The sequence below is a fragment of the Pantherophis guttatus genome, chromosome 12 (assembly GCF_059756535.1).
Source record: "Pantherophis guttatus breed Tessera chromosome 12, ASM5975653v1, whole genome shotgun sequence".
NCBI lineage: Eukaryota > Metazoa > Chordata > Lepidosauria > Squamata > Colubridae > Pantherophis > Pantherophis guttatus.
Genome location: NC_142074.1, coordinates 8,198,457 through 8,214,702, shown reverse-complemented (window position 1 = coordinate 8,214,702; position 16,246 = coordinate 8,198,457). Strand labels below are relative to the sequence as shown.

Below are 16,246 nucleotides of genomic sequence, written 5' to 3'. Positions count from 1 at the left end.
AGTAGAACCCACCCCTGGTAGCAACTATATTGAATATCAAAGAAATATAAATCAAATCAAAATTATTTTTCACCCTGATTTATCCCATCCTTTTCCAATTCCATTTGAGAATGTCAGTCTGGTACACCAATTAAAATTCAAGCATAAGCCTGCCCACACATAAGAATTCAGGATGGTTTATAAGACACACAAAAAGAAATATTAAAAATACTCAGTGTTCCTTGATTCTGCTGCTTCTTTTTCTCCTCCTCCTCCTCCTTCTCCTCCTCCCCCCTCCTCTTCCTCCTTCTCCTTCATCTCCTCCTCCTCGTGCTGTTAATTTTAATAAGCAATGTGGATTAACATTGTTTTTAATGTAGAATTTTATTTAATATTTGTAGGTATTAGACAAATATCTGGGTATTAATAATTATTAGAATAGAATAGAATAGAATAGAATAGAATAGAATAGAATAGAATAGAATAGAATAGAATAGAATAGAATAGAATAATAGAATAGAATTTTTTATTGGCCAAGTGTGATTGGACACACAAGGAATTTGTCTTGGTGCATATGCTCTCAGTGTACATAAAAGAGAAGAAATTCTATTCTATTCTATTCTAATAGAATAACCACCCAGAAAATGCTAATATCATTTGGTCGCAACAGGCAAAAGCTCATGTCGTTTTGTCTTCAAATTTGATGGTGAATTCAACTAAAGAAAATGCGAGCTGCTCGAGTTGTCTCTCCAAAGCAACACAACCGTTTTCCTAGCAGCAACAGTGGATAAAATCATTAACTTTGATTGCATTCCAGCAGAACAGAGAAATTCTTCTCATTTTTTCCCCTGCCTGTCCTAATTGAATATGAGGAAGGAAAACCTGCTTTTAGAAATGCTTCCAAGGGACAATAACATGTTGGAGGGTGAGGAGAGGATGTGTGGGAATGTCCTAGAAAGTATTGTGGGATGGCCAAGAATTGTCTCAATATCTTAACAATCCTCTCGCCATGTTCTCAATGCATCAGTAGTGGACCTTTTCCCATAACTATCCCCACCAAGAAAGACTCCCATTAGTGAGAAATGAGTGGTGAATTTTTAGAAAACAACCTCCCAAGCTCTCTGCCCAGAAGTTCAGAGTATTTCAAAAACCACTTTGTGCTCAGTTACAGTTTGCAGTAAAATTTGTATCTGAACACAGAACTCCCTGGAGTAGCTTTCAAGTCTCGTTAATGGTTGAAATTGCATTAGTAGCCATCATAAAGTAATTAGGGTTTGTATATATAATTTTCATGGATCGCTGTTGTTCTCCAGGGTGATATCCACCAGCAATATCAACCAGACTTTGGCTCTGGAAACACATCAATACACAACTACTCTTCTCTTTTGCTTTTGGTTGTTGTTATGGGAGTGCATTACAGTAAGGACATGTAGACTGATCTTGACTGAGATAACCGAGAAACTTAATTCCTTCCAGCTCTCTTTACTTTAAAATTCATATAGGTAATCCTCAATTTACGGCCACAATCGAACCCCAAATTTCCATTGCTAAGCTGTTAAGTGAGTTTTGCCCCATTTTATCACCTTTCTTGCCACAGTTGTTAAGCGAGTAACACAATTTTAAGTGAATCTGGCTTCCCCGCTGACTTTGCTTGTCAGAAGCTTGCAAAAGGTCATCACATGACTCCAGGATCCTTCAACCATCATAAATACATGCCGTTGCCAAGCATCCAAATTCTGGTCACGTGACCACCAGGATACTGCAATGGTCGAAAGTAGTCACAAGTTACTTTTTACAGTACTGTTGTAACTACATATAGTCATTAAATGAACGGTTGTAAATTGAGGACTACCTGTACTCTTATGTATATGAATGATGCCGTCCTAATGTTATTTACAACAGCAAATTGAGCTTGGAATGCTAGGGAATGGAGGCTAAAACATACGAAGAACAGTTGCAAGAATTGGATATGACTAGTTTAGTGAAAAGGACTAGGGGTGACATGATAGTAATTTTCCAATATTTGAGGCTGCCACAAAGAAGAAGGGGGTCAACCTATTTTCCAAAGCACCAGAGGGCAAGACAAGAAACGATGGTAACTTATCAAGGAGAGAAGCAACCTAGAACTAAGGAGAAACTTCCTAACAGTGAGAACAATTAACCAGTGGAACAGCTTGCCTTCAGATGTTGTGGGTGCTTCATTACTGGAGTTTTTTAAGAAGAGACTGGATGGTCACTTGTCTGGTATAAATTTTCCTGCTTGAGCAGGGAGCTGGACTAGAAGATCTCCAAGGTCTTCCAGCTTATTCTATTCTATTCTATTCTATTCTATTCTATTCTATTCTATTCTATTCTATTCTATTCTATTCTATTCTATTCCATTCCATTCCATTCCATTCCACTCCACTCCACTCCACTCCACTCCACTCCACTCTACTCTACTCTACTCCACTCCACTCCACTCCACTCCACTCCACTCCACTCCACTCCACTCTTATTCTATTCATTTCAGAAATTGAAGTAACAATGTTTTTTTCCCCTGAAAGTTCAATCTAAATCCTATGCTTGCTTGTTTTGGTAGGGCTAGTTCCTCTTCACCAGCCAGAACAGGCCTTCACCTCCACCGATCAAAAAACCAACCCTCAAAAGCCCCTCCCCATTTCCAAATGGTAGTTGGAAGTTGGGTCAGTGATCAAAAGGGGGGGGGACCTAAAGTATAAATCTAGTTGGGAACACAAATTCTGGGTCCATCAACCAGTATCTCTGCCTCTAATCAACAATGAGAAGAAAGGGAGAATGGAAAATTCCATTGGCAGGGAGTTAGAAAAATCAAGGTGACATCCGTGTTCGTGCAATCAGTCACTCCCCTTTTTAATGTCTGGGACACACACAACAAAGGAGTGAAGCTTTCATTGCATGTAGAAGTAGTCCTTGAGTTACAACCAGTTGCTTAGTGACAGTTCAACATTCTGATGGTTCCACCTGGGTGGGTACGTATGATCCAAATTCTAAATTCTGACGGTCAGCCCCCCCCACACACACACATACACACACCAATCAGGCTCTCAGCAGCTTGGACTGATGGGCAGGCTGCATTACAGTCATAAAGCAAGGACTACCTGGATGTGGTGGTCACCTTGCTTTTTTGACCCCGCTGTGAATAGCCTTAAACACGATGAGTTCAGTTTTGAAAGCTGTGAAGCTCAAGGTCTGCCATTGTTTGAGACAAGTCGATGGATTTCCATGTGTTCCAGAAGGAGAGGTCCCTCCTGCCCCCGTTTTCAAGAAAATAAGACGCACCAATGGCTGCAATCTTGCAAAAAGCATGGTCAACCTTTACACAACCACTGAAAGTAAGTAGTAGTGCCCCAATCTAGGAGGGGGAAAAAAAGTTTGGACTTGACCACTGGAGGGAGACAAATCTAAAGAGAAAGATGCAATAAATAGCTATTTATTCCTTGCTCGTCCCCCCCTCCCCCTTATGCTTTTAAGATGCTGCCCTAAAGTCTCTCACGGTTTGGGGGGGGGGAAGGGGGGGAAACAATGCACAAAATTAAAAAGCTGCTGTCTGTTCAAAAGGCTGTGCCATTTGTTGCAGTGCCTTGATCCTGGGCCTGAATGGAATTTTTGCAAACCTGAAAAGTGCCTGCCCAGGGAGGGGTGGAAGACTACAACTCCCAGCATCCTCAGCCAAGATATTTCTCTCCCCCACCCCTCCAGTGATTTTGGCCTTTTTTTTGGAATTATGATATTTTTGTCATTTCTGGAGGGATGCTTCATGCAAGCAATGCCCTATTAACCTTGCAACTTAGCAAAGGAGAACGTTAAAGGCACATCTATTTTTGTTCCTAGCTTACACCAAGCCTCAGGTGCTGAGTCATCAGTATCTTGAACCTGAAAGAGCCAAAGAGCTCAGCAGATCCTCTCCTTTCCTCCTCTCTGAGGTAGGTTGATATCTTATTACTTTGATTGTTGTTCTAGTAGATGTTTTTATCATCATCATCATCATAACCAATAACGTATCTTTCCTCCTGGATCTCTTATTTAATCCCCAGAGGGACAGCTTGTGAGGTAGGTAAATTGAGGGATTAGACTAAAGTCATGGCTGAAGGTGGATTTAAACAGTTTCATAAACAGTTGCCTGATGTTGGTTTGCTGGATTGAGGTGAGATCTTTGGGCGCTTCTTAAAAGTAGGACGTGAGGCCCATCCATCAGAAGCAAGGGCTCAGATGATCCAGAACATGGGATAATGTGATAACGAAACCCTTGTGAGGAGAAACAGTGACTGGTTCATTCATCAGAAGGGTCTGCTAATGGGACAGTTCGGTTTTTGAAGCGCTGATGTGGCCCAAGAGTAATGTCGCTTTGTAGCTCTGTTGGGGATCCATCTTTATATGGTTGTAAGTTTTATATGGTGCCAGATTTGAAGTCTCTTTCGATGTGCTTTGCAGACAGAATCAGACACAGCTTCAGAAATCAGCTTCCAGTTCAACAGGCACAAGAAGACATCAAGCGTGGGCAGCCATTCCTCTGACATGGCGTCTGTTTCTTCGGTAGGTTCTTCAAATGTTGCTTCTGGAAGACAGTCTTGGGGGGGGGGAACCCTCTTAGCTCCTCCAAAATTATTCTAATTCTTTTCCACCCTCTTCTCATCACCCTGATTATTTGAAAGCTTCCTGAGGTCCTCTCTGAGACACTGGTGAAATGTCATAATCTTAAATGTCAAAACTCACTTAACAAATTTCTCACTTCATAACATAAATTTTGGGCTCAATTGTGATTGTAAATTGAGGAGTACCAGTGGTTGCATTAGAAATTACTGATTTACTGGTTACTGGTTTTCAGATTAGAATTGTGTGCAATGTTCTTTCTTTGTGCCTGAAGTCTTAACTACAAGAGGTGGAACATCTTCTGATTATTATTGCGCTACACCAGATGATCTGCGAGAATGCTTCTAACCCTTAAATTCCATGATTCTACTTGTAGATCTCTAGAGCCGAATCTGTGTCATAGTTCATGAGCTCTTGGTTCAATTGACCTGATTGGGTTGATCCAACCCAAATTCAGTTTACCTTAAATTCTGTCTAAGTAAGAGAAAGCAAGTTCATTAAAATGTATGCACTGTGTGTACCCTTCTCTGGGGAATTATTGTGAGTGTAACATGCTGAGTCAAACTGAATAATCTTTCTGCATAATTAGCAACAGCAATAACACTTAGACTTATATACCGCTTCACTGTGCTTTTACAGCCCTCTCTAAGCAGTTTACAGAGTCAGCCTCTTGCCCCCAACAATCTGGCTCCTCATTTTACCCACCTCGGAAGGATGGAAGGCTGAGTTCACCTTGAGCCTGTTGAGATTCGATCTGCCAAATTGCAGGCAGCCGGCAGTCGGCAGAAGTAGCCTGCAGTACTGCATTCTAACCACTGCGCCACCACGGCTTTGGTTCCCTCTTCACTTCAAAAATGGCATAGAAAACTCATAGTTTTCAGAGGTTAGGGTTGAAGTTGAAGTTGAGAAAATTCAGAAGATTTTTACCTAATTCTGTCCAAGATGTATTCAAGACCTAAGTCTCTGATATGACATTTCTCTTCTGCTTGAAGCACGATGGTATGCTTAAATGATGGAGGTTTGTTAAACATCTGGTGAACTTTCTCTGTTGTACTCAAAGACATCCTTATGGTCTTCTCCTCTATCTAGGTGAGTGGCAGTGTCTTGAGTGTGTACAGCGGTGATTTTGGGAGTGTCGATGCTCAGGGGTTGGTCCAGTTTGCCTTGGATTATGATGAGAAGAACCAAGAATTCCAAATTTTTGTTTCCCAGTGCAAAGACTTGGCAATTGTGGATGAAAAGAAAGAAAGGACAGACCCGTAAGTAAAGTTGGTTTTTTTAAAAAAAAAGTCTTAGCAATATCTACTGTCCTAATTTTTGCACTTTAACCATCCCTAAGTATAGAAGAGTCTTCTCCCTTGCTCGTTTCAACGTCTTGCCCTCAGCATTGCTGGACGGACGATTTAAGAGGCTCCCGATAAGTGAGTGGTTATGTCCCTGTGAGGTTGAAACTGTGGAGCCTGTTCTTTTATACTGCCCTATGTATAACACAGGCAGGACTAAATTACTGTCTCTCCTAGAAACATCTCTCTCTGGATCCAATGCTAGTAATTTGACCTTATATTGTTTAGGGGACGGCTCCTCACACATTACTTTTCAGGTGTCTACATTTTTTTTAAGAGCTGTAACTATTAGAGGAGAACGCTGTAATTCCTCTCAGCCAAGGCTTCTGGTAGCCAACTGTTTATGATGTTACTTTCCCCACGTTCTTTTGCCACTATATTTGTATTTTGGTCTGTGACCGCCAATAAAAGTTATTATTATTACTGTCCTAATTTTTTTGTTAAGCATTGTTTGCTTGTCTGGAATTTGATTTGAAATATCCTGATGCCAGAGAATCCTCCAAGAATTTTACTTCTATCTCAGTTCTGCTGGATAGAATGGGGGAACTTGGCGCAGCCAACTTGCTCTGACCTACCGTACTTTTTGGAGTATAAGACACACCTTTTTCCCCCCTAAAAGGGGGTGAAAATTTAGGTGTGTCTTATACACCGAATGTAGCCCTGCCCACCCACCAGCCCCCACCCTTTGGCCTCTGCCTCCCAGCAGTTTACCTCCTTGCAGCAAGCAGCAAGAAGAAACAGCTCGTTTCAGCTTCAGCACAGCCTGATTAGCACAAGTTGATTGGATCGGCCTCCCGACTCTCAGCTGTTTTGTGGGGCCTCTGCTGCTTGCCGCAAGGAAGTAAATTGCTGGGAGCAGATTTTTTTTTTTTTCCTTGTGCTAATCAAGGAAAATGAAAATGAAAGTAAAGCAGGCTATTTGCTGTTCGCTGCAATGAGGCAAAATTGCTGGGAGGCAGAGGCAGATTTCTTTTTCTTGTTTTCCTCACCAAAAAAGGTAGGTGCGTCTTATAGTCCGGAGCATTTTATACTCTGAAAAATACGGAATATGCCCCAATCGTCTCATCCCTGCCAATTCATCCTGGCCAACTCTCCACTTGCACCTTGAACCTAAAGCAAGACAAGGGCCTCTGCAAGTCACTTGTCCCTCTTTTGAATTGTCCCAGATTGAAATGTCCCGCAGTGAGTTATCCTAGATTCTGTTGGGACTCCTCGTGAAATTAATGGATTTGGCGAGCAAACTCATGCAAGGATGATCTGGCAAGGAAACATCTTCCAGAGGACACAATAGCTTCAACAAGTTAGAGACAGGCACTTTGTTTTCATCAACATACCTGGCCCTCTTAAACTTTGGATGACCCTAGAAAAAATGTTCAGATTAGAAAAATAGGCGAGCATAGCTTTTGTCCAGGGTTGTCCCCAGGTCCATCAAATCATCAGAATGCAGAAGCCAGATCATCTCCAAGAACTGGTCAATTGAATGTTTCACTTAGTGGACATCTCTTTCCAGGTACGTGAAAACATACCTGCTTCCAGATAAGGCAAGGATGGGCAAGAGAAAGACATCAGTGAAGAAAAGAACGATCAGCCCCGTTTACAATGAGGTGTTGCGGGTAAGGAAAACCAGGGATGGCTTAAGGAGATTAAAAATAACAGAATAACAAGAGTTGGAAGGGATCTTGGAGGTCTTCTGGTCCAATTCCCCTCCCCCACTCAAGGAGGAGACCCTATACCACTCTGGACAAATTGCTGTTTAGTCACTTCTTTAAAACTTCCAGTTATTGGGGCATCCACAACTTCTGAAGGCAATCTGTTCCACTGGTTAATTGTCCTCACTGTTAGGAAGTTCTTGTGTTTTTTTTTATATTTGATTTAAATGCCGCCCTTCTCCGGAGACTCAGGGCGGCTTACAATGCGTTAAGCAATAGCCTTCATACTTTTGTATATTTTATACAAAGTCAGCTTATTGCCCCCACAAACCGGGTCCTCATTTTACCCACCTTAGAAAGGATGGAAGGCTGAGTCGACCTTGAGCCTGGTGAGATTCGAACTTACAGTAAGTGCAGACAGCTGATGTTAATCACAATGCTTTTAGTCTGCTGAGCCACCAGGCCCATAAGTTTCCTAACTTAATTACAAGTTGCTTCTCTCCTTGACTAGTTTCCATCCATTGCTTCTTGTCTTACCTTCAGGTGCTTTGGCGAATAGGTTGACCCCTTCTTTTTTGTGACAGCCCCTCAAATGCTGGAATACTGCTATCATGTCACTCCAGTCCTTCTTTTAATTAAGCTAGCTATACCCAATTCATGGGTCGTAGGGCTTAATTCTAAGGTGTTTCCCAAAATGAAGCTACAGGTGACTTTGAAGTGTATCCATTTTCCTTTCACCTTCTCCCCAGTATAAAATACAGAAAATGGTTTTGCTGATTCAAAAGTTGAACCTGTCTGTGTGGCACAACGATCCCTTGGGAAGGAACAGTTTCTTAGGCGAGATGGAAATTGACTTGGCCAGCTGGGACTGGAGAAACAATAAATTAAATTGGTATATGCTCAAGCCACGGGTAAGCGCAGCTCTGCTGATATTCTGCTTTAGAGATTGATACCTCTGGTGACTGAGCAATCTGTGGTCATTCCTGATTTTTTTTGCCTATCGTGGCCTCCTCTTTTCCAGAGCCTCTCCGCCATCAATGGCGTTGACCATCGAGGGGTGATGAATCTTTCCATCAAATACGTGCCACCAGGAAGTCTAGGTAAAAACAACCACCTTCAGCTCAGTTGTTTTCAGAAGTTCGGTTGATATTATCAGAACAGAAATAGACAACATAGAGCTCCTGATACTGCGAAGCAAACTGACGTCCTTCTTCAATCATTATTTTATTCAAAGAAGCAAATAAATAAACGGAAAGTGGTATGCTGTGTGGGAAATTCCATTTTTATTTCCAGAAATGCCTCAATGACCTATCAAAAACCCATAAACATTCTTTACAAATTTAAAAAAAAAATGTATATACAATTTGGAGGTGTCCACAACTGCTGTGGACAGAAAGTAGCAGGAAATTGTCCGTGCCACTTTATCTTCTAATAAATTGATGCTCTATAGACATTTGGTGATGATTTAAGCCCCCCACTCCGTTGAGTCACATTGGGAGAGTGTCCACAACAAGCTCTTATAATTTTATTAGGTGAACCCAATACAAGAAGGGTAAAAAAGCTGAAGCTTCTGGATTCTATCTGAGAACAAGAAGTTGGAGTAGATACTGTCAGATATGTTCAGTGTCAAAATTTATAGAGAACATAGGGGGGTCCATTATACCCAAACAATAGCCATCATCTTTCTTTTAATGACACCATAATCCCTTGAGGGGTGGAGTCCGGGCAACTGAATGGAGCTGCGTGTTTACTGGCCGGATGCCCTTCCTATCACCAATGTGGAGTTTTGTTCAGCAGATACATTCTCATTGTGCCCAGAGAGAGAAATATCTGCCTCTACATAGGATCGAACTCTCAGCCTCCTGATTGTGAGGCGAGAGCTCCACCTCTAGGCCACTGCACCACTCTACCCAAACAGTAGCCATGTGGACTGGAAATTCAAGGGACTGAAATGCCTCAAAGTCTGGAGAGAAGTAGACTGGGGGGAAATGAGCTGGATTCAATTACCTGTATTGTAATATTCTTAAAATTATGGATGTTCTTGTATTACTTATTTGCTTCCCATGTTCATGATACATCACAGCAGGCCGCAAAAATCCCCCATCTGGAGAGGTCCATATCTGGGTGAAGGATACCAAAGATCTGCCACAGTTACGCCCTTCTGGAGTAGATTCCTTTGTGAAATGGTAGGTGTGACATTTGTGGGGTTCTGAACTTTCCTCTGGTTGATGCCTGATTGAAGTTCCTGGTTTGAGCAACCTTGTTTGAAAAAAATCCAAGGTTTGCTGGATGACACAATGCAAATCCTGAGGTGGTCAGAGATCTCAGGGGTTTTTAGGCCCAGAGGGCATCAAGGTAAGGAAATATGTCCAATTTTGACATGAGAAATATTGCAAAATTAATCTAGTGGCTTTGGTTGGAAAATTGCTATACAGGTCGTCCTCAACTTACAACCACAATTGAGCCCGAAATTTCTGGCGCTAAGTGAGACATTAGTTAAGTGAGTTTTGCCCCATTTTATGACCTTTCTTGCCACAGTTGTTAAATGAGTCAGTGCAGTTGTTAAGTTAGTAACAAGGCTGTTAAGCGAAGCTGGCTTCCCCATTGACTTTGCTTGTCAGAAAGACGCAAAAGGGGATCACGTGACTCCGGGACACAGCAACCGTCATAAATATGAATCCGTTGCCAAGCATCTGAATTTTGATCATATGACTATGCAACAGTCATAAGTGTAAAAAACGGTCATAAGTCGCTTTTTTCAGCACTGTTGTAATTTCAAACGGTCACTAAATGAAAGGTCGTAAATCAAGGATGACCTATATTGTTGTGACCGAGGCCCACGTAGTGATTACCAAACACAATTCAGTCCTGAACAAACTTATTTTATTAAAACAGCTGAGAATGAATTCATTCTCAGTTTAGTCCAAAACAAATTCTTCGGCCTTATCACCAACCTTTGATGTCTTTGGCAACCTGCCAAAGGCTTTCCTTGGCAAAAACCCCACAAAGATCAAGAGACGCTGACAAGAAACACTGGAATCACCATTGCTTTTCTACAAAGAACCCAACGGCTCATTGCTGCTCTTTTAAGCCTTATGGGAGTGGCCAATCATCTCCTGGCCTTACTCCTGAGTCGTCCTTTTTGCTTCAGCTGCTCTTGCCTTTTGGCAGCTCTTCACATGTGTGCACTAGGAACAGGGTCCTTCTGGTCCTCTGCCTCTCTGCTGTCCGCCTCTGGAGGCTCTGAAGTCTGCACATCGCTCCCAGATGGGCCCTGGCCCCATCTCTGCCTCCGATGCAGAGGCCTCGTCTGGGCCTTCGCCTGACTCCAGAACTGGCCCATTGTCCTTCCCAGTCTCCTCACTGTCCGACTCTGCTGCTGACAGACCACAACATGTACTTACCAAACCAGAAAATCTCTACGTTGGATTTTGTTATGGCTATGAACCTAGCCTTAGTCAAGTAACTCTCTATTAGAGTACCATAGTCACCTTATTTATCACATATGGGATTAATAATTATTTTGCTTGTATCAAAAGATACCTATAGCACTTTGAAAACAGCAGAGAAAATGTTAAACATCAGGAAGCACTTGAAGAGAAAACTGTGAATGTTCCACCAAAGCTAAAATGCCGGTCTCTTCTTTTTAAGCTACGTGCTTCCAGACACCAGCAAGAAAAGTTATCAAAAAACCCGAATTGTCAAGAGAGACTCCAACCCTGTCTTCAACCACACCATTGTATATGATGGATTTCACACGGAAGATCTGAAGGATGCCTGTGTGGAACTGACGGTCTGGGATCATGAAAAATTGACTAATCACTTTCTCGGAGGGATCCGACTAGGACTCGGCACAGGTAAGTAATGGGGTCTGAGTCTATCTTGTTTCATTTCATTCTCCTGTGATAGTTGCCTTAACAGGGTTAGAATCAAGATCACGTGAAGTATTAGCACCTCTTTATAAAACCTTAGTTTATTTATTTATTTATTTATTTATTTTTATATGCCGCCCTTCTCCGGAGACTCAGGGCGGCTTACAATGCATTAAGCAATAGCCTTCATACTTTTGTATATTAGTAAGACCACACTTAAGAATACTGCATCAGTTTAGGTCACCCTATTATAAAAAAGATGTAGATACTCTGGAAAAGAATGCGGAAAAGAGCAACAAAGGTGATTAGGGGGCTGGAGGCTAAAACATATGAACAACTGTTGCAGGAACTGGGTTTGTCTAGTCTAGTGAAAAGAAGGACATGGGTTGACATGATAGGGGGGCTGCCATAAAGAAGAGGGGGTCCACCTATTTTCCAAAGCATTAGAAGGCAAGACAAAACACAATGGATGGAAATTAATCAAAGACAGAAGAAGATCATCTCTCCAGAAATATAATTTTGCAACGGCAACAGGCTAAACTTCTGCAGTGAGGAGCTATATAGGGATGTGGAGTTACACAGGCAGTGGTGATAGAGAGCACTAAGAAGCACAAACACTTAACGAAAGAGCAGAGGAATTTCTTTCAGGTGGAAGGCTGAAGTTAGTTCTATCCGATTATGATTGGGTTGATAGTCCTCTTTTTCTCCAGAACCTGAAAGCAGTTGCACAGGGTTCTCTGTTCATTTTAGCCTCACAGTAGAATAGGTGGTCCAGAATCATCCAGTGAGCTCCTGTGGCTGAGGATGGGCCAGAACTTGGGTTTTCCCTTTCCTCGTCCGATGGATTAATCACTACACCACACTTACACTCTGTATCATGCTGGAGGACGCAAAAGTGAGACAAAAGGTGAAGGCAGCACGAGTGGAAAACCCAACCCAACCCAACCCAGTTCAACTAAATTTGTTTCTATGAGTTCAATATCAGTTTAATTTTCACCTTATGTCAAATTAAAATTTACATTTTGGTGGCAAATTTTGAAATGACTTAGGTTTAGGGCAGGGCTGGAGATGGGGAGGCAAGTCTCTTTTAAGGGGGGGGGGAAGAGGAACAGGTTAAGAGCACTCATTTGGTATGTTAGTTGAGCAGTGATGTGACATGTCTAAAGTGCTGGAAGTTCTATTGCAAATAGAACACTAAGGCAGCTTAATTTGGTTTAGCAAAAGAGAAGGAGAAAAGGATTCAAAGCAGCTACCATCTGCCCCTTTTTGCAACTACCATGGCCAAATCCATCCATGACTCAGGACACAAATGTGGTCTTGCCTAGAGGAATGCTTGGGAGTTGGACTTGCGTGCTAGACCACCATTTCTAAAGTGCTTTATTGCTTCTTGCTTTGGGCCAGGCATCAGTTATGGAATTGCTGTCGACTGGATGGATTCCACACAAGAGGAAGTAGCATTCTGGCAGGAAATGATGTCGACACCCAATGAATGGATCGAAGGCTCACTCCTCTTGCGCTCCTTGGCTGGGAAAAGCAAGTTGAAGTGACACTTCTGCGGTTCAGCTACGTGGCAGGGAGAACACGCAGAGGTCATCTTTGGTTTGTTGTCAGGTACATAAGAATGCAAAAGCTACTTCAAGGGAGCCAAAAATTAAGGACGCCACTGAGCCAAAGAAAGATTTTAAGAAGAAAGGTGCTAGCATCACACCTCGCTATAACTCATAAGGCATGGAAGAGCTAGACCATACCTCAGTGGTACAGATTTTCTTTGACTTAAAGAGCCAGAAGGCAGGGCTGAAGAGGTGGAGATGGGGGATGGGGGAGTTAAATTACTAATACAACCACTTTTTGCTTTTCTGCACATGTGAAACTGAACTAAAGTTGTGGGTAGCAGAAGCCTCCACCAACAAACTCACTGTGCATCTCTTAAAAACTCTCTACTGGGATGAAACTGTTGGAGATGAATGACTTTATTCCAAGCTAAAGAAGGAGACCATATCTAGATGATGCTCTCAAGCACCTGGATGGAATCATGGACTTTAACAAACCCTTTAAGGTCTTCTAGGTCAACCCTGCTCATTGGAGGAGCCAAGATTAAAGTGTTCCTGACAGATGGCTGTCTAGCCTCACCTTGGACAGCTCCAACGATGGTGAGGTCTCTTGGTCATTCTTTCCGCTGCTCTTTACTGTTATGAAACTTGTTCTGAAATTCAGTCAAGAGTCTGCCTCCTATGATTTCATGTCTAACTCTTTGGAACCCAAGAGAAGAAGCCAGTCATCTGTCAAAGCTTCTGGCAATTGATGGACATTTGCTTTTCGGTAAGTGAGTGAAGGGATAACACGACATATGCGACAGAGGAGCTCAGAGAGGAAAACAGAATTTGTAGGCTCTTCAGTTTTATTTAAGAGGATTTTAACTTTTCACTTGCAATTTAAATCAGAACATTCCTTTTCAGGATGATTTCAAAGCTAAAGGTAGCATTTTATCAGGCTGGGTTTTTTTTAATGCATTGGCTGTGGTAAATCTGCTCATTGTGAGCTGGAAACTCTTTTTAACGAATGGCTGGTCAGCCTCTGCTGGCCCTTATTTTTAAGCACACTTAAAAAAAAACACTTCATGCTCTCTGTTTACTATTCCTCTCTCTCCTACAACCCTACCTTATGAACTGTGGTTATCTAAAAAGACTGCTCTTGGGATAATACTTTATGTAACTTGATGAAATGGACTACAGTCCATACAATGCCATAATAAATGTGTTAGTCTTTAAGATGACAAAAGTGTCTTGGTGTATGTCAATGAAGATTCAATCATCCAGGCCAAAGGTGTTAAATGGTTGATTCAGGGCAACTGGATCAACCTTTCTTAATCTTTGCTAACAGAGATTGGTCCAGTTGCCATTATTCAACATTTTGACACAAGGCTCTTGGTGATTTTTGCTGCAACTGAGGTTGTTGGTAGGTTGGCCTTCTTTCTGAGAACTTACATCCTTATATCCAATGGTGAAATGTAAAATTTGTTACTCCTGGTTCTGTGGGCGGTGGGAGGGGTAATGTGACTGGATGGGCGTGGCCAATTTTTTTTTTTTTTTACTTTTAAAAGCATTTTTTTCTACAACCTCTGGCCGAAATCCCAACTGAGTTGCCTGATCGTCAGAGGCTCTTGTTTTCTTTTAAAAGCATTTTTTTTTCTTTTAAAAGAAAAAAAAAGCCTCTGACAATCAGGCAACTCAGCTGGGATCATCAGAGCCTTTTAAAAGCATTTTTACAACCTCCTTGGCCAAAGGTTGTAGAAAAAATGCTTTTAAAAGGCTCTGACGATCCCAGCTGAACCGCGCGATCATCAGAGGCTTTTTTTTTTTACTTTTAAAAGCATTTTTTCCACCGAAGAAAAAATGCTTTTAAAAGTAAAAAAAAAACCTTTGATGATTGCACGGCTCTGCTGGGCATTGGGGGGTGGGCAGGGATTTTTGCTACCAGTTCTCCGAACCACCCACCGTCATGGCTACCGGATCGGGTGATCCGGTCCAAACCGGGAGTATTTCACCTCTGCTTATATTCCTAAAAGTTGGATTGTGGGTTTTCCTCCTGAATAACCGTAAAGCCTATCTGTGTATTCTTAGTCAATGTTTTGCTTCGTTTAAATTGACTTAATTGAAATTAAGCTTTGTGGAATGCAATAGATCAATGGGTGATACTATAATTTAATATTAATGTGCAATCTGAACAGCATCAATATTTAATAGGGATATTACATTGTTATGTTAAAAAGAATATTAACCTTAAATAATGCAATATATGCCTTCCAAGTACGTTGGGTTTTCATCCCCATAATTTCTGCATCAACGTTGCCAATAGGAAATACATCTTGAGATCACATGTAGTATAGTCAAACATGGTGCATTTTATTGGGCAAGTTTAAAATACTGGAATTGTTTTACTTTCAAAGGTGGAAAAGTACCACTAGTACCACTTTACAAAGCCTTAGTAAGACCACACTTGGAATACTGCATCCAGTTCTGGTCGCCACAATATCAAAAAGATGTTGAGACTCTGGAAAGAGTGCAGAGAAAAGCAACCAAAATGACTAGGGGGCTGAAGGCTAAAACATATGAAGAACAGATGCAGGAATTGGATATGTCGAGTCTAGTGAGAAGGTCTGAGGTGACATGATAGCAGTGTTCCAATATTTTAAGGGTTGTCACACACAAAAGGGGCACAACCTATTCTCCAAAGAATCTGAAAAGAGGATAAGAAGCAATTGATTGAAACTAACCAAGGAGAGAAGCAACCTAGAACCAAGGAGAGTGTCAGATTTCGCTGCTATCTTAAATAAACTTCATTCTCAAATGCAAGGTCTCTGATGAATCTTTTCTTTATTTCAGAATAGAAAGAACGACATCCCTGAACTCTTTGTGCAGCCAAAACTGGCACCTCCTTCCAAACCCCTCCCTTTCCGTTCTTCAACCCCAATGTCTCATTGGCCATCGCGCAGATCCATCTCTCCATCCCAAGCACTTTCTTTTCACAGGAATTCCCCCCTCCCTCTATCACCCAGGTAACGCTATCTACTAAGGAGCAGGAAACTAGGTAAAAGTTCATCTCAGCCTTATAGCAAAATTCCATGCAGACCACCCAGGCAAGCCAGGAGGGGGGGTTCACATCCAAGGAGGGGATAATGATACTTATCTTGTGTTTTTTTTTCTATGGGGCAGGTTACATCGGAGAAGTGAAGGGAGAGGGGCCGGATGTCAGCGTTCCAATTTATAATCTCCTCCAGCGCTGACATGAATGA

General features: G+C 41.9%; 1 protein-coding gene across 6 annotated transcripts in view; it reads left to right on the top strand.

Annotated features, from left to right (window-relative positions):
* The window catches only part of LOC117675947 (synaptotagmin-like protein 2), a 54,554-nt gene extending 40,322 nt beyond the window's left edge, over positions 1–14,232 (top strand). For 4 of the 6 annotated variants that reach the window (XM_087877584.1, XM_034435017.3, XM_087877583.1 and 1 more), the window contains 10 exons: positions 3,234–3,332; positions 3,832–3,923; positions 4,432–4,533; positions 5,680–5,849; positions 7,444–7,546; positions 8,332–8,493; positions 8,604–8,682; positions 9,666–9,768; positions 11,234–11,439; positions 12,856–14,232. In XM_087877584.1, the coding sequence (XP_087733710.1) occupies positions 3,234–3,332; positions 3,832–3,923; positions 4,432–4,533; positions 5,680–5,849; positions 7,444–7,546; positions 8,332–8,493; positions 8,604–8,682; positions 9,666–9,768; positions 11,234–11,439; positions 12,856–13,001 (1,262 nt within the window). In that variant the 3' untranslated portion in view covers positions 13,002–14,232. The remainder of the gene's footprint in view (positions 1–3,233; positions 3,333–3,831; positions 3,924–4,431; positions 4,534–5,679; positions 5,850–7,443; positions 7,547–8,331; positions 8,494–8,603; positions 8,683–9,665; positions 9,769–11,233; positions 11,440–12,855) is intronic. The other 2 variants (XM_060692075.2, XM_087877586.1) reach the window with 1 other exon arrangement.
* The last annotated feature ends 2,014 nt before the right edge of the window (positions 14,233–16,246 follow it).